At 42.4% G+C, this 23,637-nt stretch overlaps 1 protein-coding gene across 8 annotated transcripts; it reads left to right on the forward strand.

Annotated features, from left to right (window-relative positions):
- Positions 1 to 976: 976 nt before the first annotated feature.
- DCSTAMP (dendrocyte expressed seven transmembrane protein) lies at positions 977 to 23,490 on the forward strand. Of its 8 annotated transcripts, none has more exons than XM_049818061.1 (7): positions 977 to 1,056; positions 6,770 to 7,832; positions 14,148 to 14,468; positions 15,184 to 18,086; positions 18,460 to 18,592; positions 20,629 to 20,818; positions 22,469 to 23,490. In XM_049818061.1, exons 2-4 carry the CDS (start codon positions 6,807 to 6,809, stop codon positions 15,256 to 15,258), a joined length of 1,422 nt encoding a protein of 473 aa, XP_049674018.1. In that variant the 5' UTR covers positions 977 to 1,056; positions 6,770 to 6,806; the 3' UTR covers positions 15,259 to 18,086; positions 18,460 to 18,592; positions 20,629 to 20,818; positions 22,469 to 23,490. The 8 variants fall into 8 exon arrangements, with proteins under 8 accessions (XP_049674018.1, XP_049674031.1, XP_049674039.1 ...); XM_049818074.1 differs by having other exon boundaries at positions 15,184 to 17,109; positions 17,693 to 18,086; positions 20,629 to 23,490; XM_049818082.1 differs by lacking the exon at positions 20,629 to 20,818 and having other exon boundaries at positions 18,460 to 19,311.
- Positions 23,491 to 23,637: the final 147 nt, after the last annotated feature.

Raw genomic sequence — 23,637 nt, forward strand, 5'->3', positions numbered from 1 at the left:
CCTCAGTCTTGACTGGTAAGGCATCTGGTGAAGAAAAAAACAGTTTAGGTTGGAAGGGACTCTTGGAAGCCATCTAGTTCAATTCCCCACTCAAAGCAGGTCCAGCTAGATCATGTTGCTCTGTTGTACCAGGATTTCTTTGCTGGACACGGCGCTCCGCATGTGGTCTCAACAGTGCGGAGTCGAGGGGAAGAACCACTTCCCCTGACTTGTGGGCAAGACTCTTGCTAATAAGCTCAGGATGCTGTTGGCCTTCTTTGCCGTGAGGGCACATTGCTGGGTTATGTTCAATTTGTTTTCCACAAAGAGATCCAGATCTTTTCCAGCAAAGCTGCTTCCCAGCCAGTCAGTTGCAGCCTCTACTGGTGCCTGGGGTTATTCCTCTCCAGGGGCAGGACTTTGCATTTTCCTGTGGTGAACTTCATGAGATTCTTGTCAATCTATTTCTCCAGCATGTCAAAATTCCTCTGAATAGCAGCCCTACCCTCCTGCATATCAATTATCCTTATTAACCAAGGACTTGTTGTATATAATTTGAGTGCCTTTGTTGGATATTTAAGGTGGGTACCATTCTAAGGGCCATATTCTGACAGATCATCTACAGAAATATTTACACAGATCTCAGTAGGAACATTTGTAGGGTAAAAACAATTAGAGCTTCAAAGTCATTTGGGCACTGAATTGCTGCTAGTTTCAATAGGAACCACCAAAATAGCTTAGATGTTCTAGACCTAAGGCATTATTCAACATAAAATTAAGTCTTTGAAATCTGGGCCCAGAACTCATTTGCTGATATCTATTACTCTGCCAGAAAAAAGGTGGAAAGTGGCACTTGCAAATTATATACTATTTTGGTCTTGTGCATAAGTTACTTCCTCATGAATCTTTGTCAGAACCAGAATAATTTCAAAATTGTAGTGTGCCTGACTCATTGAGGGAGGGTATGGGAAACAAATTACTCATGTGAAATTTTTTCCTAGTGCCCATCGCAGTTCCTCACCAAAATCAAGAGACAGAGCACTGTGAAGATCCTTCCTGCGCTTTACAGGAGGGCCTGTAAGTAACGCTTTAGGGTTAATATCAAGGAACTGTGGATAGTATCATGGACTGAGTTAGCTGTTCTAAGGTAAAAGGACTTGCTTTAAGTTCATTGTTGTCACCTTACTGATTGGAGGGTCTATTCCTATAGTTCATGAAACAATTTAGTCCTGAGCTCTCCCAAAACTATGTATAGTGATATTATGTGTAGGAGAAGGGACTATGTAAATTCTTATGTTCCCTTCCGTTCCTTATAGTGGAATTTTCTGTGTTTTTGTTAATAAGCAAACTACCATTGGGGTTTCCCAAACTGTGTGTCCGTTCCTGCCTGCACTTTAAAGGAAGAATATGTCTGTGGGTCTGCTGCATCAGAGCTTCCAAACGTAACACGGCCCATAGCAGTATAAATGAGAAAATTTGATTTCTTGTTCTGTTTCCCTTCCATAGCTGTCCATTTTCTATGGCTGCCCATGACACATTTTCTGTGTCCTGCTCTGCGTGCCCAGCTCAGTCAAATGTAACCTGTGCTTGCAATGGAGAAACATAGGGAGATGTTAATCTCACCTGGCTTTGGATAGCTCTGTCTGAGTAATCCAGACTCTTTTCATAGTCAAGATAGAGAAAAAGCTCTCATAGGATGCAATCCATCTTGTGCGAGGACGGACTTCTAAAATAGGTCTGAAGTATGGCTCTGGGTAACTGCTCTTTTCTCCTCATTGACTTAAAAAACAGTTAGCTCAGATGTGGACATTACAGAATCACAGAATGGCTTGGATTCGAAGAGACCTTTAAAGATCATTTAGTCCAACCCCCAATGCTACAGGCATCTGATATTAGATGACATTTAACGAATTTGTGGCATCCTAAAGAGTTTATAATATCTTGCAGTGTTCAGAATTTTCCTGAGCCATGTATTTTAAATACATGAAGAAAAAGAGATCTTCATCAGTTGTTACTTTTGTTTGGTTGTTTTTGCATGTGTATAAATTGTTGTTTTATTTGCATTGCTGTGTTTAGTATTTCAAGTTCCTATGTGCATATATTTGATTAGATATTTTAGTCCTCTCCGGTGTTTGTTGTGTTTAGTACCATTTGCTCTCTTTCCCCTTGCAGTTAAAAGCAAATAAAGTGAACATGAGAAATCACAAGGGTTTCAATGAAGCCCTGGGGATAGTTACAGTAATGTTGCTGGATTTTTGATTGGGCTTTTATTTCTTTGCTGAATGCCCTGCACTGACTAAAGGAAATAATGTGGGACTCCCTCCTGTATTTTTGCCTCTTTCTAAACCATAGTTCAACACTGTATTTTTTGATGGTGTCCAAAAAAGGGAAGTAATTCTTTTCCATTTCAATGTAACTGATCCAGGCTAGGAGAGAAGGCTGCTGAAACTGCCAAAAAAGGAAATATTTTTTATATTCTTATTGTGTGCATTCTCTTCCTTAATTCCTGTATAAAATCCAAACAGGATTTATGAGGCAAAGATCACTATGTAGCTGAAGCTTTAGCATCAATGGGATATAAGTTTTCCATTTAACCTAATGTCTCTCTTAATTAGACTTTATTTTTATATATGAGGATCCTGTGCACTGTGCAGAGCAAAGGGCCTGCCAAACTGCCATACTCCTGAGATCAGCTCAAACAAGATCTCCACAGAGAAAAGTCATGTCAGACTTCTTTGTGTGAGGCTGCAAAAATTGGGTGGTACTAATCGGTCCTAACTCAGTGGTACTTGTAGTCCCCAGGCTTTTTCTGAGTTAGGTCTGTATCAAAATAGAAAGTAGACTTAAAGATCTGACTCTGTCATGCTTTGCCAAATCAGCTACGTCTCTATTAAAAAAGGAATTATTTAGTAAATCCCATTCTTTTTCTCACTATACATTTTTAGGAGACATCTGCTTCTTCCGTTACATTAAAAATTGGCAGAGAGTTTGCATGGGTGGATAATCTATATACTAGAAATGTAGGCCTGATGATCACCTCTCAGCAAGCAGTAGCCTGGTAGAAAACGTTTCAGAAATACTCCCTGCAAATATAAGGAGTTTCAATCTATTGCAGTTGGACTAGATGATCATTGTAGGTCCCTTCTGACTGAACTATTCTATTCTAACTGTAGCAAGCCATCATCAGATATGGGGTGAGCAAAGGACTAGGTCAGGGCCAAATTGGTAGTGAAGATGGCCACCACTTCTTGGACAATTAATATGGAGGAGTGTCCGTAGCAGGCAGGGAAGAAATCATACACACTGTGAACAGGTATTGTATAAAAATGACATAGCTGTAGCACAGGGCTCATGGCTGAGCTGGAAAGACACTTTCTAGGGACTCTTGATGCTATGTACTTATCCTCCACTTACTCAAAAACTGTAGCCAATATCTGAAATATCACAAGCAGGGTCTTAAAAACTCTTTAAATTTTTCCTTTTTTATTTTAAAATTAAACTAGAAAAATACCTCTTAATTACATTGCATTAGTATCGGTACATCACAAGCCTTAAGAAGCACGGCCCAAACTCCTTGCTGGAGAGGCTCCTTTTGAGAATTTGTTCTTATAATTACTCCTGCCAGCATGCCATATGGTAGGTGAAGATCACACTTCCAGATCTGAGTAAATATTTCCTAGAGAGGGAAACTAAGGTATAGAGAGGTTTCCCTTGGACCCCACAGAAAAATCAGGTTCAAAGGCAGAGCTAGAGCGCAACAGTTTCCAGCTCCCCTCTGTGTCGTACATGACGAGAAACTACGGTGGAAAGAAACTGGCACTTCAGAGCAAGAAACTGCTTTCCAAGAATAACTCTTCCCTTATGCTACATAAATAATGGTAGCAGCCCCCACATTAGTTCATGTTACAGGACAGAATTAAAAATACTTTGCTTCAGACTGCAACCGAAATGAAGGTTTTGTTCTTGTCAGCCTCCTGTTAAAATTCGTATCTGCACCTAACAGCTTCAGGAGAGCTTTTGTGATTTATGTTTTCAAGAGGAATCTTTCCAGAAAGCTCTCAAGGTTTAATATTTCTTTAAACACTGAATTAGCCTCTTTAGTCAAGCCAAAGATTTATTTCTACCTCTGAGCCAGATTCACAGCTGTTTTAAGTGCCTGCTGATACAAGAATTTTCAGCCTCCACTTTTTTTTAGGTTTAGAGTTTTCATCCTTCGCATGATTCTCCTGTGCTGAATATCTACATCTGTTGCTGACGTCTTATGGGGGAAAATGGAGGTGTCGGACAAGGCACAGAGCTGCACACTGCAAGCCTGCCTCTGACCCCTGCGGTGGCTGGGCTCAGAGACGGGCTCTGCAGGGGACGGGAGCGCTCCCTTCCGAACCTTCAGTGATCACGCAGAGACACCTGAGCATCCGAGCCACAGGCTCCAAAATTCAGCGGCTCCTTATGAAGCCTTTCCTGCCTTAAAACTCTGAGTTCACGCAGGTGAGGGACAAAACTGCCATGTATGTGCTGAGTAGTGCAGTGATCTCATGTAACAGCGTTGAATCTGCCCAGTAAAGGAGACTTTTTGATTATTTGCAAGTTCTCTCCCTATTTTGCAAGTCTCCAGCCTCCTAGTCCAGAGGTACAGCTTTTGTTAATTCTAAGGCTTCGTTCTTGACTCTCTCTCCAATTCTTAGATGCAGTCGTGCCAAACTCCCAGTCACATATTGCAGCCATTTACCAAATGCTTATAAATATTAACAGGAATACACCATACCCATACATAAAAACACACAAAACCATGCAGAAACTGCGCATGAGAACAGCTGTGAAATCAGCACTACAAAAGAAAACCCAAAATGTGTTATTTCCTCACGCTGATGCTTTTGTATAATATTACATAAATTCTAGCTTTTTTGCATTTGATTTTTTATGGCTTCTTAAATCAAGAACAGAACTCCAAATCTATTCACTGTACAGGGCGATTTTTCTTAGATCTACAAAGAAGATGTGGCAGCACGTACTGTTCAAGGATCCAATCTAGGAGGTTCAGGATTCACCGGCAGGGCTTGCTAGCTGTTAGGTCTGGTTCTGCTTTACTCCAGGATTATGAACATCTCCTTTTTAATTATGTTTCCTAACAATGCCTTGGTAATTTCTAGTTCAGCAGGAAGAGGGCAAAGCACGCAATCCACTTAAGCAGAGGACAGCTCTGCTCATGGCAAAACCGGAGCCCGGCAGCTTGCGTGCTACCTCTCCTCTCCATTTCACTTGCGCCACTTTCCCAAACACGTGGCAACTCCTACATACTTCAGGGCATTAATTAACTAATTTTGCTTCTGTGAAGGAGCTGCTAATTGCTGTTATACTCCATTTACAGCTGAGTTCACTGAGGCCCTGGAAGGAAGCGATTTCCTCAGGCTTCCCAAGCAGAGTGATAGTGCCAGGGATTGAGCCCACCCTGACAGCTATCGCCCACCGTTAATCCCTGCTGAAGCAGTTAAGCACTGGAAACGCTCAGCATCTTTCAGGATAGTCCCCAGCACCAGAAAGGATCAGGCTCAAGTGAGGCCAAGGAAAAGCAGCACATGAGGCGCAGCAGTCCAAGAAGGTCCCAGTTGGGGTCAGATGCCTGCTCCAGTCACCCTCAGCTCCTGTTGCATGCAAAGCCGATAATGACATAACTAATAACTAACTACAATGGGAGGAAGGGGAAAATGGTGCAGCGAATGCTAGCAGAACTCATAAAGTCAAATGCCAGTAAAATACAGTATGTGTACAAACTAATAGTTTAGCTCCTGGCTACTTGCTGTGTTCAAGCTAAGCAAAAGACAAAGTAATATCTTTGGGATGTATTTGCAAAGACAACTGTTCCCTATTATAAGATAAAATTGCAACAGTTTATTTAATTAGTATCTCATTTGTTCTAGTATGTTAAAAGGCTAATAGGCATATAAAGTGATCTTGCATCTTTGGAAAAATTGCACCATAAATATTATATTGTAAAAGAAGAAGGAAATATGTGAGCACTGGACTGTGTCCCATCAAACTGAATTGAATGTCACAGAAATAGTTCGGAATTTACAATACGGGCACGCTGGTAGGCAGGAGAGATGGTGACAAGTACAAGCAATTAGGGTTAAAAGTGTGTAAGGACCAATTTGTAGCCGTGCTATCCCAGGAGAGACACAAAGAAGGAATGATGCCTTTGAGACACATTTTATTCCCTCTGTACTGACCTATCTCCAGCTGAAAAAGAACTTCATTCCCCATTCCCGGGCAGCATGCACAAGCCGCTCCAGCCATTCCTCCCTCCCTGGCAGCTGCTCTGGCTGCTCCCCGAGGGTCAAGCCACACTCCCCTGCATCGGGCTACCAATGGGAAGATTCCATGCTTCCCTCTTTCCCTCCTCAGCACCCCTGTAAAGCAAAGCTAGCATCTGTGGGGAAGCATCGGGTGCTACAGGAGGCTGGCGTCCTGCTGATGCAATACACGCACACGTATATGTACATATGAACTGCTGTGTCTGTATGGCAAATGAGAAATCAAAGCGCACAAATAGTAAAAGGACAAAAATACTTTGAAGTAAAGATAGAATACCTTTTAGAGTACTCTCTTCCATGTTTATATATGTGATACTGGAGACGAAGATTTGGGTCTCGCATAGGGCAGTTCAGCCCCCATGTGAGTCAGACCTGCATTTTTTGCAATGTGAAGAAGTATTGACCTGCCAGTAAAAGCACATCTTTGTCAGTAGTGTCACCCTGTGATTAACAGTATTTTTGTTTTCCTTTCCTTTTAGTTTGAGCCATCACAGTGTCAGCAGCAATCAGAAGAAAATGCGAACATTTGTCTCAATAGCCCAGAACGCATGGGGAATTTTTATATCTGAAAGGAAGCCTGGCTGGAAGTATCTGATGCAGCTTTTTGCAGTTTGCTCTGCAGTTGGCTTCCTCTCAAGCTTTCTCTTATTCCTTGGCATGCACTTCTCCCTGGCACACCACCCTCTGGGTCCCTTACTGATTTCTGGATTCATCTGGATCTCACTTTCTATCGCACTGTCCTGTTTCAAGCACCTGCGCTGTTTTAGTGTCCTGTTCCTCCTTTCTTGTGGATTGCAAAATGGCAGGAATGCTCTCATTACTGCTGGCACAGGTGTTGTGGTGGCCGGCAACATCCAAAATATTTTTCACAACCTAAAGATTCTGGCAGACAGTATAACCTGTCATTTAGAGTATGAGCAATTTGCCTTGATAAAATATTATGTTGAGGCAGTAAAATGGATTTACGAGGCAGCCAAGCTTTCCACTGAGCTATCTAAACAGATAGTGTTCCTAAGGCATGAATTCGCACCATCTTATTCAATTTCAGATGATGCATTAAAACAAGAGCTAAATGACACAAAGCAAGAAATCCAGAGAGTTGCCAACCAGATATCTTTCATGCTGACTGTACTGCCCTATATAGGCCAGAAAGCACTGCCTATATTGGGGATTTTTCTAGCTTCTTTTGGAACCGGCCTCTTTATCAAAAAATTTGTGGGCTCTCAAAGTGCCAAATTTAAGAATACTTATATCACAAAACAGTTTATTGCATTTGATGAGCACCAAAAGCAACAGCAACGACCCTGTCTTCTGCCACTTAACAGAAAAGAAAGAAAAGATTATGTGACAATCCCATCTTTCTGCCTCACAAGGAAGGACAGAAAAAACATGCAGCGTTTTTTTCTCCCTGTGATTATTCATCTTTGCATATGGCTTCTGTTTGCTGCAGTAGATTATTTGTTTTATTGGCTAATTATTTCTGTGAATAAACATCTCCAAGAAGTACCGGATCTAGAGATTGAACTCAGCCTCTTTCAGCAAGTAAGTACTTATCAGTACTTCATATTTCTTAGTTTAGTGTTGAAAAACTTCCCTTCATCTTCAGCAGCTGCAGGAGCAAACATACAGCCAATGAGCCATCAGTTCTTTCATGGCATTATCATTTGCTTCAAAAAGGGCCATTGCCCTTACAGATACGTATGTTGGATGGGACCAGACAGTTCTCTGCACTTTCCAAAGTGTCCTCATAATTATAGAGAATGGTAAATATAAGAGGACTTTTATTCCTCCATTTATATATGTGGAAAATATTAGAAGCTTAAAATTGGAAACTCGGAATGCTGACATTTGTATAGTCCAAATGCCACTATGACACTGCCTACCTCTTTTTAGCTGAGTAATGTGAGGAGCTTACAATTTAAAAAAGCATGGCTGCATACACACAAAATAATAACATGTTGCTGAAATCTGAAGGTTCTTCTAGCAGAAGCAGCGGTGCATTGAGAACCACAGAGTAATTAGGTTGGAAGGGACATCTGGAGGACATCTAGACCAACCTCGTGCTCAAAACAGGGCCAACTTCAGAGTCAGATCAGATTGCTCAGGGTCTTGTCTGTGAATACTTTTAAAGCTGGAGATTTTACTGCTGGAGTGTGTGACCCATGTGATGCTGTGCAGGCACAGGAAAGCTGCCCAGTTTGATAGCTTGCAAGATCAGGCTTAAAACATTTCCCAAAAGCATATAACCCTTTGATACTGTCAGGATAAAAAGATTTTAAAGGGATGCTGGTCTGTTAGTACAATATGATATATGCTTTTTCTTCTGTCAATTTTTTATTACTCAGCATTTTCTATTACTTCCTCTTAGAGCTCATAATAATAAGAATTCATTCCCATTTCTCCCCATCCCCCCAAAATTCATCTAGCCAAAAGCAGTTCCACAGAGTAAGATTATTAAGGTGAGCAATGCAATAAGCGCATTGCTTGAAATTACAAGCAAAGAGAACAGGACATACATACAATCTGTGGCAGAGAGTTTCTCATTCTCACTTTTCCATACATGACATATTGAACCTCTGAGCTGACTTCTTCAGCCAGACCACATTTTCTATGACACACTGCTAAACCATTGCAGGTTCACCCTAGACAGTGTTGTGGCAGACTGGTGGTCCCGGTGTGTCATGGGACATTCATCTGGTTGGGACTGAACCATGGAGGGGAAGGGAGATGTAGTGCACTGTATCCTTGAGGAATGGTAGCACTTCAGGCAAATGTGAATTACTAATGAAATTAGCTGAAATGAAGTCAAGCTGCTGGTCAAATTCTGTCATACTTCAGATGATAATATTTTATATTGTATATCAAAATATCAAACTCTTCCATGGGATAAAAATCAAATTATTGTCCAATTTTATCTTAACAAAGAGTAGAAAGTCAGTATCTGTATGGCAGACATAAGCCAAAGGTTCCCAGTTTTTGTCAGTGGAAAACCCCTTTTTGCTAAAGGATGGCAGCTGCCAACTTGTTACCTTTCTAATTGTTACCTGAACTTTCCTTTAGGAAGGTAGGTGCAAAAGCCATTGGATTCACTGTAACTGTGCAATCACCACACGTATAGCAAGTCAGGGCTATCCTGGAGAGGTCAAATTCCTGCGCAAAAGCAGAGAGGCTTTCATCACCTGGTCAGTCAGTCTGTGAGATATGTTGAGGAGGCAGATTGCTACACATGCTAAGGGGGCTTTACACCTCATATTAGCCCTGTTGCTGCACTGCAGCTGTGATCTAGCATCACCAAACCAGCATGTGAAATGGCCCTGGTCCCCTGGGATATGGTCCTTGAGAGAAAAAGGGTTCAGGACAGCTTGTTGATTTTCAAAAAAATCACCTGCTCTAAGCTCAAGAATTATTCATCCCAACTAAATCAAACAAAGGCAGCAGGAGGCCAGCATGGATGAGCAAGGAGCTCCTGACAAAAGTCAAACGTAAAAAAGAAGCGTAGAGGAGGTGGAAGCAGGGACAGGGAGCCCAGGAAGAATAGAGAGACACTGTCTGATTGTATAGGGATGGGGGTAGGAAAGCCAAAGCCCACCTGGAGCTGAATCTGGTGAGGCAGGCAAAGGGCAGCGCAAAGGGCTTCTACAGGTCTATCAGTGGCAAAAGAAAGACATGGGGGTCTTTCTTTTGTAGGTCCACTGCTAAGGGCAGTAGGGGTCCTGGTGACAAAGGACATGGAAAAGCCAAAGTACTCAATGTCACCTTCAGCTCTGCCTTTACTAGAAAGACCAGCCTTCAGGAATCCCAAGGCTCTGAGACCAGGGGGCAAGTCTGGAGCAAGGGAGTCTTACCCTTGGTGGAGGAGGACCAGGTCAGGGAGCATTTAAACAAAGTCAGTCCCTGGCACCTGATAGGAGGCACCCGCAGGTGCTGAGGGGTCTGGCTGATGTCACTGTGAGGCCACTCTTGATTACCTTTGAAGGGTCATGGCACGTGGGAGAGGTTCCCGAGGGCTGGAAAGAAGGAAATGTTACTCCCACCTTCTAGAAGGGCAAGGAGGAGGATCCAGGGAACTATGGTCTGGTCAGCCTCCTCTTGATCCCTGGGAAGGTGATGGAGAATATCCCTGGGAAGGTGATGAAGAGTATAATCTTGGAAGCCATTTCCAAACATATGAAGGCCAAGAATGCTATTAGGAGTATTCAGCATGGATTTATAAAGGCTAAATCATGCTTGAACAACCTAACAGCCTTCTATGAGATGATCACTGGATTGTTAGATGAGGGGACAACACTGGATGCTGATTGTGCATCTATTAAGGCTTCCACAACATCCTCATTGACGAACTGTTGTAGCATGGGCTAGATAAATGGAGAGTAATGTGAACTGAATATTGGCTGAACTGCTGGACCCAAAAGGTTCTGATTAGTCACAAAAAGTCACTTCTGATGTCCCCCAGGAGTAGACATTAGAACCTGTACTGTTTAACCTCTTCATAAATGACCTGATCAGAGGAACAGATTGTAGCCACACAAGTTTGCAGATAATATAAAACTGAGAAGAGTGGCTGAAACACCAGTGGATTGTGCTGCCATTCAGAGGGATTTGAAAAGGCTAGAGAATTGGGCTGATAGGAACTGCAAAATATTCAGCAAAGGAAAATGCCGTATCTTGCAGTCCTTGGAGAGAAATAACCCCATGCACCATATGTGTTGGGGACCAACCAGCTGGGAGGTGGCTTTGCAGAAAAAGTCTGTTAGACTTCTGATGGACATCAAGTTGACCACAAGCCTGCAATGTGACCTTGTGGCAAAGAAAGAGCTATCCTGGGCTGCATTAGGCAAAGCATTGCCAGCAGACTGACGGAGGTGATCCCTCCCCTCTGCTTAGCACTGGTGAGACCCAGTTACAAGACAGGCATATACTGGAGTGAGTTGAGTTGTGGTTTAACCCCAGCCAGCAACTAAGCACCACGCAGCCGCTCACTCACTCCCCTCCCACCCAGTGGGATAGGGTAGAAAATCGGGAAAAGAAGTAAAACTCATGGGTTGAGATAAGAACAGTTTAATAGAACAGAAAAGAAGAAACTAATAATGATAATGATAACACTAATAAAATGACAACAGTAGTAATAAAAGGGTTGGAATGTACAAATGATGCGCAGGGCAATTGCTCACCACCCGCCGACCGACACCCAGCCAGTCCCCGAGCGGCGATTCCCTGCCCCCACTTCCCAGTTCCTAAACTATATGGGATGTCCCATGGTATGGAATACACCGTTGGCCAGTTTGGGTCAGGTGCCCTGGTTGTGTCCTCTCCCAACTTCTTGTGCCCTGGCTGGGCATGAGAAGCTGAAAAATCCTTGACTTTAGTCTAAACAATACTGAGCAACAACTGAAAACATCAGTGTGTTATCAACATTCTTCGCATGCTGAACTCAAAACATAGCACTGTACCAGCTACTAGGAAGACAGTTAACTCTATCCCAGCTGAAACTAGGACACAAGTAAAGAGTCAAGAAGATGCTTAAAGGACTAGAGCATCTGTCATACGAGGAGAGGTTGAGAGAGCTGACGCTGTTCAGGCTGGAGAAGAGATGGCTCAGGGAGATCTCATCAGTGTCTGTAAATACCTGATGGGAGATGGGTGTAAGAAAGAGGAGCCAGACCCTTCTCAGTGGTCCCCAGTGCAGGGACAAGAGGCAATGGGCACAAATTAAAGGAAATTCCATTTCAATGTTAGAAATTTTTTTTTTTACACTCTTCAAGTGATTAAACACTAGAACAGGTTTCCGAGACAGGTTGTGGAGTCTCCATGCCTGGAGATTTTAAAAACCCAATCCTAAGCAACCTGCTGTAGCCTTGGCTATTCTCTGTGTACTGCTGTGTGTGGTTTTGTCTGTGTTTCTCTCCTTGATACCTTAAGGACACACCCTTATCATGATCTGCTCTACTGGGTTTGTGTGGCGAGGTTTTGGTAGCAGGGGGGTTACACTACACCTGCCTTGGGTGTGGCCCAATTCAGGGCAAAGAAGGAGCTTAGTCCCACCATCCGTGGGCGGAGGGCCTGAGCCTGACCATGTCTGGCTGATCCATAAGTCCTATACTATGAATTTGCTCTCTTTATGTGCAATGTTCACTCCTGTGGAAAGCTGCTTGACTGTCCTTAAACAGAAAATTATGCCATCATCAGATTGTTTCCAGTTCCCCAAGGAAGGCTAGTAACATTAAAATATAAAGGTTAATCTCAACAGATTTGTCATAACAAGCCTAAGGGCTGCTGATCTCAGGGAGTCTAGGAAGCTGGCTGGGTGAGCAGGACAGACTCAGCAACTTCTTGAGATGTTTGTTCTTGGTATGAACAGTAAAGTTCTTCATGCATTTGTACCCCTGTTTCATATTGAGTTCCTAATGCAGTTTTTCCTTGCTTATACATTGGTTCAGTTTAGGGATAAAATGTACTGTGGTAGACTGGAACAGGGTAATGTTGAGGAAAGACTAACAGGCTGAAAATGTGCAGCATGCTTTGGGCACCTCATCCTGCCAATGAGCATCTAACAGAAGTGCCTGGCCTCTGAAGGGTGCTTAGAAGAGTATCATGGTTTAACCCCAGCCAGCAACTAAGCACCACACAGCTGCTCACTCACTCCACGCCCACCCAGTGGGATGGGGCAGAAGATTGGGAAAAGAAGTAAAACTCGTGGGTTGAGATAAGAATGGTTTTATAGAACAGAAAAGAAGAAACTAATAATGATAATGATAACACTAATAAAATGATGGTAGTAATAATAAAAGGATTGGAATATACAAATGATGCACAGTGCAATTGCTTGCCACCCACTGATCGACACCCAGTTAGTCCCTGAGCAGTGATCCCCCACCCCCACTCCCCCCAGTTTATATACTGGACATGACATCACATGGTATGGAATACCCTTTTGGCCAGTTGGGGTCAGCTGCCCTGGCTGTGTCCTGTGCCAACTTCTTGTGCCCCTCCAGCCTTCTTGCTGGCTGGGCATGAGAATCTGAAAAATCCTTGACTTTAGACAAAACATTACTTAGCAACAACTGAAAACATCAGTGTCACCAACATTCTTCTCATACTGATCTCAAAACATAGCACTGTACCAGCTACTAGGAAGACAATTAACTCTATCCCAGCTGAAATCAGGACAATGAGCCACAAGGAAGAGCTACATATCCCCCTGACATGGTCAGAAAAGAGGGCTGGGGATTCAGTGTCCCTACAGTGTTCCTACACAGCGTAGAAAGTTGCCTGCTAGTATGAAATACTGGTCTCAGCAGCATGTCTTATTTAGTCCCTCTCATTCAGCATTTCAGTCTGCAAACAGTGCAAGACATCAGCTCTTCTAAGTAAAGGCATCTACTAGAGGAGGAGAGGTGGCTTTGTTTGCATGATAACCTCGTGGTCAGTGCACTTGCCTAGGTGGGTGAGGATGCGTTGCTCATCATGTACCGAGCCACAACCAAAGGGATGGACACACTCTGCTGTTTGAAGGAAGGACCCTCCAACAGAGGATCTGAGCACATTCATGGGAGTGGGAATATATTAAACCATTATAGCCAGATTAGCTAAATATTTGTCTATCAGAGCCACTGAAAATATAAGTTCTTAACAGTCCAAATTGTGGGACAGTCTTCCAAGAGAAATGGTGAAAATGCAGTCTGAAACATTTATAAATAACCAATAAATAATATTGTTATGAGCATAGCATGTATAGACACTGGATGGACTAGATGATTTATGGTCCTTTGTAAATCTGAATGACCAATGGGAGAAGTATTAAGAAAGGAGGGAATCTGTACTATAATCAACTCTTTTTTTCCCCCTTTTCTTGTGCAGAGGAATGAGAATAGCTTTATCTTTCATATGACAGAGCGCATTCAAAAGACTGATCCTTTCAAGATCTCTTTGTTTAAGCATGACTGCATCCCTCAGCCAGAGCTCGCTCCTTCCACAACATGGATCCAGCTTGGAGTCATCATCTTCTTCTTAATCATTTTTGGGTTATTCTCTGGCCTCCTGACCCAACTTAAAATACTGGTGTCAACTTCATTTTATCCTGACACTGAGATGAAACGGATACATTATTTGCATGCAAAATTACTCAAGAAAAGAGCAAAGCTACAAGAGAAAACTGGGAAGAATGTGTTTGCTAGAACGGTAAGCCATCAGCCCTAGGGGAAAAAAAAGATCTTCCTCTCTCAGGGTGGTAGCCAGATCCAGGAAATATTTAAACACTTGTTAACTTCAGTTATGTGCTAATAGACTTTCCCCAGTGCTCTCCTGCATAGGGGGCAGGGACAAGTTGCCTAATGGTGAGATTAGGGCATGTAATTCTTTCGTTCTGTCCTTCAACACACATGCACCAGACATGACATGGGTACACCCAAATGACTATGTGCTGGCAAAATCATACCCCTCAGACTTAGAGGTCTCCAGAAAAGAAACTTGGTTTTCCTGAACATATGAAAAGCACCTCCAGCACAAGAAGTATTCCTGCAATCTAGAAAGAAAATGTTAGGCATTTGTGAGCAGCCTCTTAATGTTGAGAAAGTTGTTAAGTTGTTGCTTAGCAAAATGGAAGGTGATATATTTCTGTTTTAAAACACAGTGGGAGTGCAACTGCAAATACCATTAGGAAACAGAACTTTTTGCTTGCGAAAACATTCGCCCTGTATATATACACTAATGGAAATAACAAACACATATGCATGTATTTATGGCAAATCCAGATAGATAGCTGCAGACACATATAGTTTGTTTTGGTTTGTTTTTTTTAAATAGCCTTCAGTACTGACTCTACAGGATGTTAGTGTCTAGGTGATCTCTAATGCAATAATACTATGACCATAGCCTCATATTTCTGTCTTTTCAGGTCAACTTTTGGTTTCCAATACTCGAGGCAGTGAGGAAGAAAGAAAGGAGTGTGGCAAATGACAGCATGGTGTGAAAGAGACCAAGTGAATCTTTGGATAAGGCTGAGATGCTCTAGCTCCAGAGGGACTTGCGTTTCACAGCCATCTTTCCTATGGAATGTCAATTTTAAAATGTAAAAAATAGGATCAAAGTCTAATCATCAGTATTTTTGGAAAAGTGCAGAAAAGAAGCCACAGAAGACAGTGTACTCACCACCACAGAGAGATCTGTGTTGCATTAATACTTGTTTTTCAACTTGGGGTCTGCATTGTCTGGTACTTTAGAAACCTGTGGAGGGTCTGTTCTTCTGCGTAAAAGCAATCAAACATCTTGGACCTTTTAGGACTACAGCACAAACCTCTGCGTTGAGCTAACAGAGGACATAATGGCAGTAGCAGGTTTGTCTTCTTCACGTTTGCCAGACACTGAAGATAGAAGACACAGCAGAGGCTGTCCATTGGCTTCTGGGCTAGCCAAAAACCTAATTAGAGGGCTTAGATGTTTCTAGACATTTCTATTTCTCAACCCTCAACTGCCCCAAACCCTTCAGCCGTGTTCTTTCCCATCCCTAGCTTCATATACCTGCTCCTGCCTCTGTAGTCATCTCTTCTTCAGGGCCAGTGGTCTACATGACCTGTCAATCTTCTAGCCCAGCCAAACTCTCCCTCCCAGCTTGGGTCCCCCACTTACTTCTGCTGATTTGTCTCTCCAAAGCTTCTAATCCTAGTTTCCTACCTGGAATTCTTCACCTGTTCTTAGTCTCCCACTTTCACATATCCATAGACTGTATCACTAGTGCAGATTGCCCTGTATCTTTGATGATCGTGAGACAGGTAATGTAGCACATGCAGAAGTGGGAATGCTCACAAGAGCTATAATACAGAGGAATCAGGTGCTGTGGGTGCAAACAAACTGGTTTTGAGGTATAATAGGGGCATACGAGCAGAGGTGAACAATGCTTTAAATCTTGCAGTCCGAGGGAGCCTGCAGAAGTGGCAAAAAATTGGCTTAATTATGTTGATAAAGCCACGATTGACTTCAAAGAAACAAAACTGAGTCAATACTGAGTGCTTCACCTATTCAACTAACATCAGTGATGTGACCATATGACATAAGAACAAATGCTAAAAGCATAAAGACATAGGAACAGCTTGACTGACGTGGCACTAGAGATTTAATGTAGACCTAAAAATCTACCCAACAGGCAGTATACTCTTGATTTTCAGCCACAGCCAAATTCTTTCTTTAGGTTGCATAACAGCAAACTCTACTCTGTTCCTCTATAATACGTGCATGGTCCCAGGACAGCTATTGATTTATGTCTCTGTTATCGGAAAGAATAAAGACAGTAGCAAGTGTCAGAAGTTATTTTCCACTTGCAACACTGAAAAACACCAAGCCTTTTCTTTCTTTGGGTCTTTGAAACGAAGCCTCACTCCTCCATGGACACAGGTAGTTCAGGTTGCTGGTGTGCCAATCATTTGTCTGTAGAAAATGAGGTGCTAGATTAAAGCCATGCATTATTGAGGGTTGTGCTGAATGTCTCCAAGTAGCCTGGCTATGTCCTCTTGTGCTAAAGCAGGACAGCCTTGGATAGTAGCAGAACATCATTTATATCCCAGGTACTACTGTCAAAGACCAGTAGCAAGAAGCATTCAGGTGAAAAAGCAGCAAAATGAAGGTTGCTCTAAATTTGTTTTCACAAAACAGACTAGTTGTCCAGGTACTATTGGCAAGCGGATATATTTGTTCACTCTTATTATCATTGCAGATGAAAGCTGAAGAGTTAAATGTCAGCAAGAGCTGAGCATTTTTGGTTGCGTTCTGACAAGTTCATTGCTGGTAGGAGTTGGATATGCTCCCTTCAGTCCCAAAGGACAGGCTGGTGAGAAGCCCTGATTTCCTACTGATTACAATGCCCAAAGGCAGGGGCAGGTCCGATTGACAGCACTACCACAAAAGACTACTGCTTCATTTGGCATCAGGATGCAAAATTTGTTTTGGGGTTTCTTGCCTTTCCTGTTTGATGATGTGTTGCCACCCAGCAACCTTTTCTCTCCGTTGTTCTGTGAGCAGCAAGCAAAAGCTTTGCAGCACATGGGCATGGTTCATCAAAATGACTCAGATGGGGGTCAATGGTCGGGAGAGATACCTAAATCTGTTAGGATTTTGAGTTCTGGAGTACAGTCTCAGGACAATACCATGTCTGTACTTTGTATTTACTTCAGGAAATTAAGCCTAGTGGGAATGACTATTAAAAAAAGCCATTAGTCTTTGGTAGGACAGGTGAGACCTTGCAGGGTTTGCAGAACAGTGTTGTACTTGAATGCTGGGGCTCCCAAAACTAACTGGCAGGGCAGCTTACTGAGTATTGTTTAGCTTGCCCCCTCAAATTGGTAAGAATCTTGGCAGTGATAAAAGCCAATCCTTCTTGGAAAGCTAATTGTAATTCTGTACAAAATGTTCAGCTCTGGTGAACATTTTACCTAGATGCTTGACCCCACTATCGGTGACAAAAGACATGGAAGAGCCCAAGGTACTTCTTTGTCAGGTCTTGACAGGTAAGACTGATCTTTAGCCATACCAGGCCCCTCAGACCAGGGGGAATGTCTGGAGCAAGACTTACCCCCCATGAAGCATGACATGGTTAGAGAGCACTTAAACACACTGGATGTATTTAAGTCCACAGGACATGATGGCAGGCACCCATGGGTGCTGAGGGTGCTGGCTGGTGTCATTGAGAGGCAACTCAACTACCTTTGAAAGGTCATGGTGATCAGGAGAAGTTACTGAGGACTGGAAGAAAGCAAATGTCACTCCCATCTTCAAGAAGGGCAAGAAGGAAGATCTGTTAAACTACAGGTTTGTCAGCCTCAGCTCAATCTGTGGGAAGGTGATAGAGCAATTTCCCCTAGAAGCCACTTCCAAACATAAATTCCAGAAATTGGCTAGGATATCACCTAAATATAAGAAAAACTTTTTTACTGTGAGGGTGGTCAAACACTGGAACAGAATGCCCAGAGATGTTATGGAGTCTCTATCCTTGGAGATATTCAAAACCCAATAGACATGGCTCTGAGCAACTCAGAGCAGCGGGGCTGGAGCAGATATCTCCAGAGGTGACTGCCAGCCTCAGCCACTGTGTGATTTGGTGACTTTTACACAAAGCATTGCAGAAAACATATTAGGCATACACAGCAAAAGCTTGTGTTAATTTGTGAATGTGCTATGCCAGCACCAGGGTGGCACCTGACAGATATTGTTGCCATTACACTCGTACTGGAGTCACGCACTTGAGTGGACTAATGCACTGTTTGCTTCTGTGACCATACACATGCATACCCGTGTGCTGAAGGCAGGCAAAGGAGGTAAGTTGCTCTTCACCCATCTCCCTAAACCTGGGTTACCAGGGAAAAACGGTATATTCCACACATTTTGTTTTTTAATTCTAAAAGAATTTCACCTTTGGTGCCTCAAAGACATTGAGGTTTATCTCAGTGGTAGAACAGTTCTTACCCTGATCCACAGAACTTACCCTGGTCCACAGTATTACGTCTATTCCCTCAGCTGCCCCAGTGGTCCTCTTTAGTCATACAGATGAAGAGGCAGGTCTGTCTCTCCACTGGTATTACACAGAGACATACCTCTCATTCTCTGCAGACCTTACTTGGTTTCTGTTTTCTTCCACTTGTTTCTGTCCTGTGAGCTGGGGAAGTCTGGAGGTTTGTTTATCTTCAGCTGTCTCCTCTGCAAGTTGTTCAGCTATTCCCTTTGCCTCGCTGTTTACCATAACCCTCAACCACATAATTACATTGTTATTTTTTCTTACAAAAAAAAAAAAAAAAAAAAAAGTCTACAAGTTACCACCATAAAACCCCAGCATTCCATCCACAATTATTTCTGTTCCTCTTCTTGCCTACCCTCTCCTCACATTTCCTACATTTTGTTTTGGCTTTTTTCTCCTGTCTTTGTCATTCAAAATCTTCTTTACTGTTTTGGTATGTTTTCTTCTGCTTCAGTAGGTCATTCTTTCCCATACATAAAAGCATGTGGTTTTTTCTGTCTGCTGAGCACAAGTGAACTACAGGTACAGTTGAAATTAAGGATTTTATTTATTCATTTATTAGCTTAATGGAAATTTTTAATATATTTCATGTTACTGGGCATTGTCTCTAACTGCCTCTCTAGGGCTTGTCAGAAATGCACTCAGCACTCAGAACAAGCATCTGAGGAGAAGTCTGGATTTGGCTTTTGACTCATTCATCCCTTTCCTCCCCCCAGCTCACAGCAGAGCTCAACTTCCTTTTTAAATGTCCTTCACTAGTGTAGAAGCTGTTTGATTTACTGTGAAAAATCCTCCAATTGGATCAAATCTGGTTTGTAAAATTAATGAAAGGCTGACCTGATTGTCTTGTGAAGATAATTCAGAGAGACATGCTAGTGCTTCTGACCCTCCTGAAACACAATACAAACAAGGATGTTTCCTTTCAGCAACTGTGTTTATCGAACTCTCCTTATCACCACCCCATGCCCCCGAACTTGGCTTGCTTCATAGCTAAGCTAAAGGCTTTTTTCCTCTGTGCTAGTTTCGTTGCAGTATTTTGTGTGGGCAGCTGGGTGTGCAAAGCCGGAGGATGCTGGGCTTACAACTGCTTTCACCCCCATCCCTGCTCTGTCAATATTGTCGCACTGACTCACTGTGTTTTCATCACAGTTTAAATAGCCCAGAGATGCTTGCAATTAAAGAAGAAGTGAACAGGCAAAGCCTTTCCTCTAGTTCTCTTTTACATGACGAAAGTGGGTAGTAAGGATCAAAGGATCACCCTGATGATGATGAAATAAGGCCAAAAAATGGGGATACTATTGCCGACTTTACGGGCACAGTCTTCAAAATAGGTGAACATGCTTCATGGGTGCAGCTGTGCATGAGGTTACTCATTCGCATTTCATTCCTGATACATAATACCAGCCCTGCCCTCCAGTGGCCCAGTAAGGCTACATGCCCCAGTATTGCTACTCCCTGCAGAGATCCCCTGGTACTTCAGGCTGAAGAGAGAAGCGCTGCAGGTGTCAGTGCTTGCACCGCAGCCACAAGCTCAGCACAGGTGGCAAAATGACAGACAACAGACAACTGGGCATGCTGGCAACATACTGGCTATATGAGGATTTTTATGGCAAATGATGGGGATGAAAGCAATATTAGGTATGCCAGGATCAGATCTCCCAAATTCCTTCTCTGCTCCTGCACCTGGAACGCATGGGGAGAGTGATAAAAATATGGTTGAGATTTTCCCTTACTTTAATAATGTATTTGAGTCTTCAACCTTCCCATACAAGAGCAAGGTGAAACCAGCAGAATCCCAAAGGGAAGTGCTAAGCAACGAAAGGTTGTTCTGTGTTTCAGCCTTGACAAAACAGATCCTCAGCTCCTCTGTAGTGAGAGAAAAAGGGGTTTAATGCAGCAATGCCACCTCTCAAAGCAACCAGAGATAGTCTACTCCAGCAGAGTGACCAAATGGATTGAAGGAAGAGTCAAAGAAAGCAAACTTTTCTCGGTAGGCACTGGAGAAGCCTGAGGATTGTGGCTAAATGAGGTAGGATTCAAACATCTGGGAACGCAATTGTTGTCTTACTTTCCCATGAAATGTTGCCTTATTTCCCCACTGAAATGCTCAAGGAAACTGTGTGGGCTGCAGAAATCATCTCTATATCAGCTTTCCAACATAGTGTGGGACATCTGTTGTCTTGGGACAACAGGCCCAGCAACAACTTTGTGAGAATATAATGAGGAAGCGATAGCTGGGATGAGGTTGTAGGACAAATTGAGAAGTCTTGTCAGAGTCTAGAGACTGAGACAGGACTGGGAGACCACTCAGTGCTCCTTCCAGAGCTCCAGTTCAGGACCTGTGCTGACTTAAATGCATTTTATAATCCCATTGCATCCCAAATTAATTATATGCCTACTAGAAAAAACACTCTACTGTATTTGGGTCTGCTGTCACTCATTACTTGTGTTTTGGAATAGTGACCTGGGAAGTTCCCAGATTATATCCCTGTGGAGATCCCACCATTATAGTGTGCCTCACATAAGTAGAAAAAAATCAAGGACCACAGAGATTTGGAGCCTGACAGTCTCAACCATTGTAGCAGTGCCTGAATAGCACAGCTGAAATACTTCTGATGTCACACAGTTTCTCAAGGGCTATTACTTGGCTCCTTGTGGCTAGAGGCAGGATTCAGGTACTAGGGCCAGCATGTGTCATGGCAAAAGAAATACTCATAAATACCAAAAACTTGACATACTCAATAACTTGTTGCACTCAAGGACATAAAAATACAGCAGATGCTTTGGTGTAAACCCCAGTTCACAATATGCAGGTAATTTTTTTTTATGACATCTGCACAATCTTTAAAACAGTCATTGGAATTAAAAAGCACGCATTTGTTAAGAACAAAATCCAAAGGATACCTCCTGTGAGGAGAATAATCCATGGTAGAGAGCAGTAAATAACAACTTAGGGATCAGGAACTCTTTGCTAATTGTACAGGGAGAAGCTTCCTCATTTCTAATCTAATAAAAATCTGTAGGAAACCTAAAAATATTATACATTTTTCCACAGATAATACACTTGCATGGTTTGGAGAGCTCAATTTACAAAATGGGTGTTTATATAACGCATAAAACTACTTGCTGTTATCATACTGTGAAAACATCTGTTTTTAGAAAAATCACTAACTTTGTTCCTTTGGGCTTTCATGATCTGCAGTCTTTTGTATCACTTTGATCTCAGTAGGTGTCCCAAGAGCCCAAAGGACATTCGAAAGTCCTGGGCACGTCCACAGTATCCAAAGGACAGGCAGCCTTTACTCCTGGGTTTCATTTCTGTCATAATTGAGTCATTTTGGCCTTGAGCAACTCACTTAAGCCAACACTGGATGTTAAACATAAGGCTACTACATATATTCACTGGATGTTAAACATAAGGCTACTACATATATTCAATCATTTGAGTGATTTCAGAGCTTTGAGCATCCATAGTTCTCACAACTGTAAACATATTCTAATTATATTTACTTGCCTCACAGGCATATCATGCAATTGCAAGGCTCTAATAATAGTTAAAACCTGAAGCCTGAGATGAAAGACTCCACACAAATACAAGTTATTGTTGAAAGTAGAAATAAGTCCTTTCCCCTCCCTGCTTTTTCCCCTACTCTTCTCAAATTTCTGCTCTTCTTCCAAGGTAGCAGAAGATTAATTAAAAAGAATGGATCCATGGTTGGCATGCACTCTTGATGAGACAAAACATAAGAAAAAACAGGCATCCTTCATATCAGAAAGTTCCAGTTCTGAGAGGCAAAGACGGGCTAGGTGGAAGGCAGCTGCAAAGTAAACATCTGCATCGTAGTCACACTGTATCCTCTTTGTAGTCAAAGGAGACTAACCAGCATTTGCAAGAAAACTACTCATCTCATCCCAAAAGAGAACAACTCTGGACAGCTTCATCTAGCCTGTTTTAGATCTTGACGCAGAAATGAATAATGTTGCAGAGGCATCTTTCTCTCTGTTGATTATAGAGGGAGACTTGGCAACACACTCAGATGCAGACCATTGCAGTATAGAAGTCTACACTGAACAGTGAACCCCGCTCCCTTGTAATAGTCACTGTAATAGTGCTGGATGCCTGGTTCTGCTGTTCTGCCACCCGAAATACAACATGAGAAATGGAAACCTGTGCTAGCTCTTCCTGAACATCCCCATGATTATCCTCCACCATCTTATAAAGAAAATTCTCCTTTGCTATTTAGAGACACAAGAACTACCAACCTAGTAAGAGTTTGTTTCTCATTCAAGCTCATACATCACTGTATGCCATGAATATAGCAGGAACTACAAGTCTGCTTTCCACTGTCAAATTAAAAATAACAGTAATTAGCATATGCTTTCTGTGTCTGTCTTAAAATTTGAAAATCTTTCTGTGCCTGTTTGGCCCATGGGTTGCACAGAAGTACAGGTTATACTGTTTCTATACATGGGACAATAAACTCACTGTACAGGTGTTTTTGTGTTGACCTCATTTTTCTCTTAAATATTCCCCAGTAACAATTGCTTGAAAAGAAGGGCTATCACATGCGTAAATGCAACTTTAAACAACATTCTAGGTTTCTGAGGCAAAACCTGTCTAGACATGGTAGCAGAATCATGCTTCTAAGAATACAATTCTCTCTCAAATGTGAAATCAGATAAATTGATCAAATCAGATTTTTTTTTTTACCAGAATCCTATCCTACGAAAGACAAAGTGTTAGTTACATTGGGAAAAAAACTCACATTTTCAGAAAAAGAAGGTTTTTGAAATTAACACATTATGCTCCTGCTCTGGTGATCCCACTTAATAAGCCTTCAAGTTATG

Source organism: Accipiter gentilis, chromosome 2, assembly GCF_929443795.1.
Source record: "Accipiter gentilis chromosome 2, bAccGen1.1, whole genome shotgun sequence".
Lineage (NCBI taxonomy): Eukaryota > Metazoa > Chordata > Aves > Accipitriformes > Accipitridae > Astur > Astur gentilis.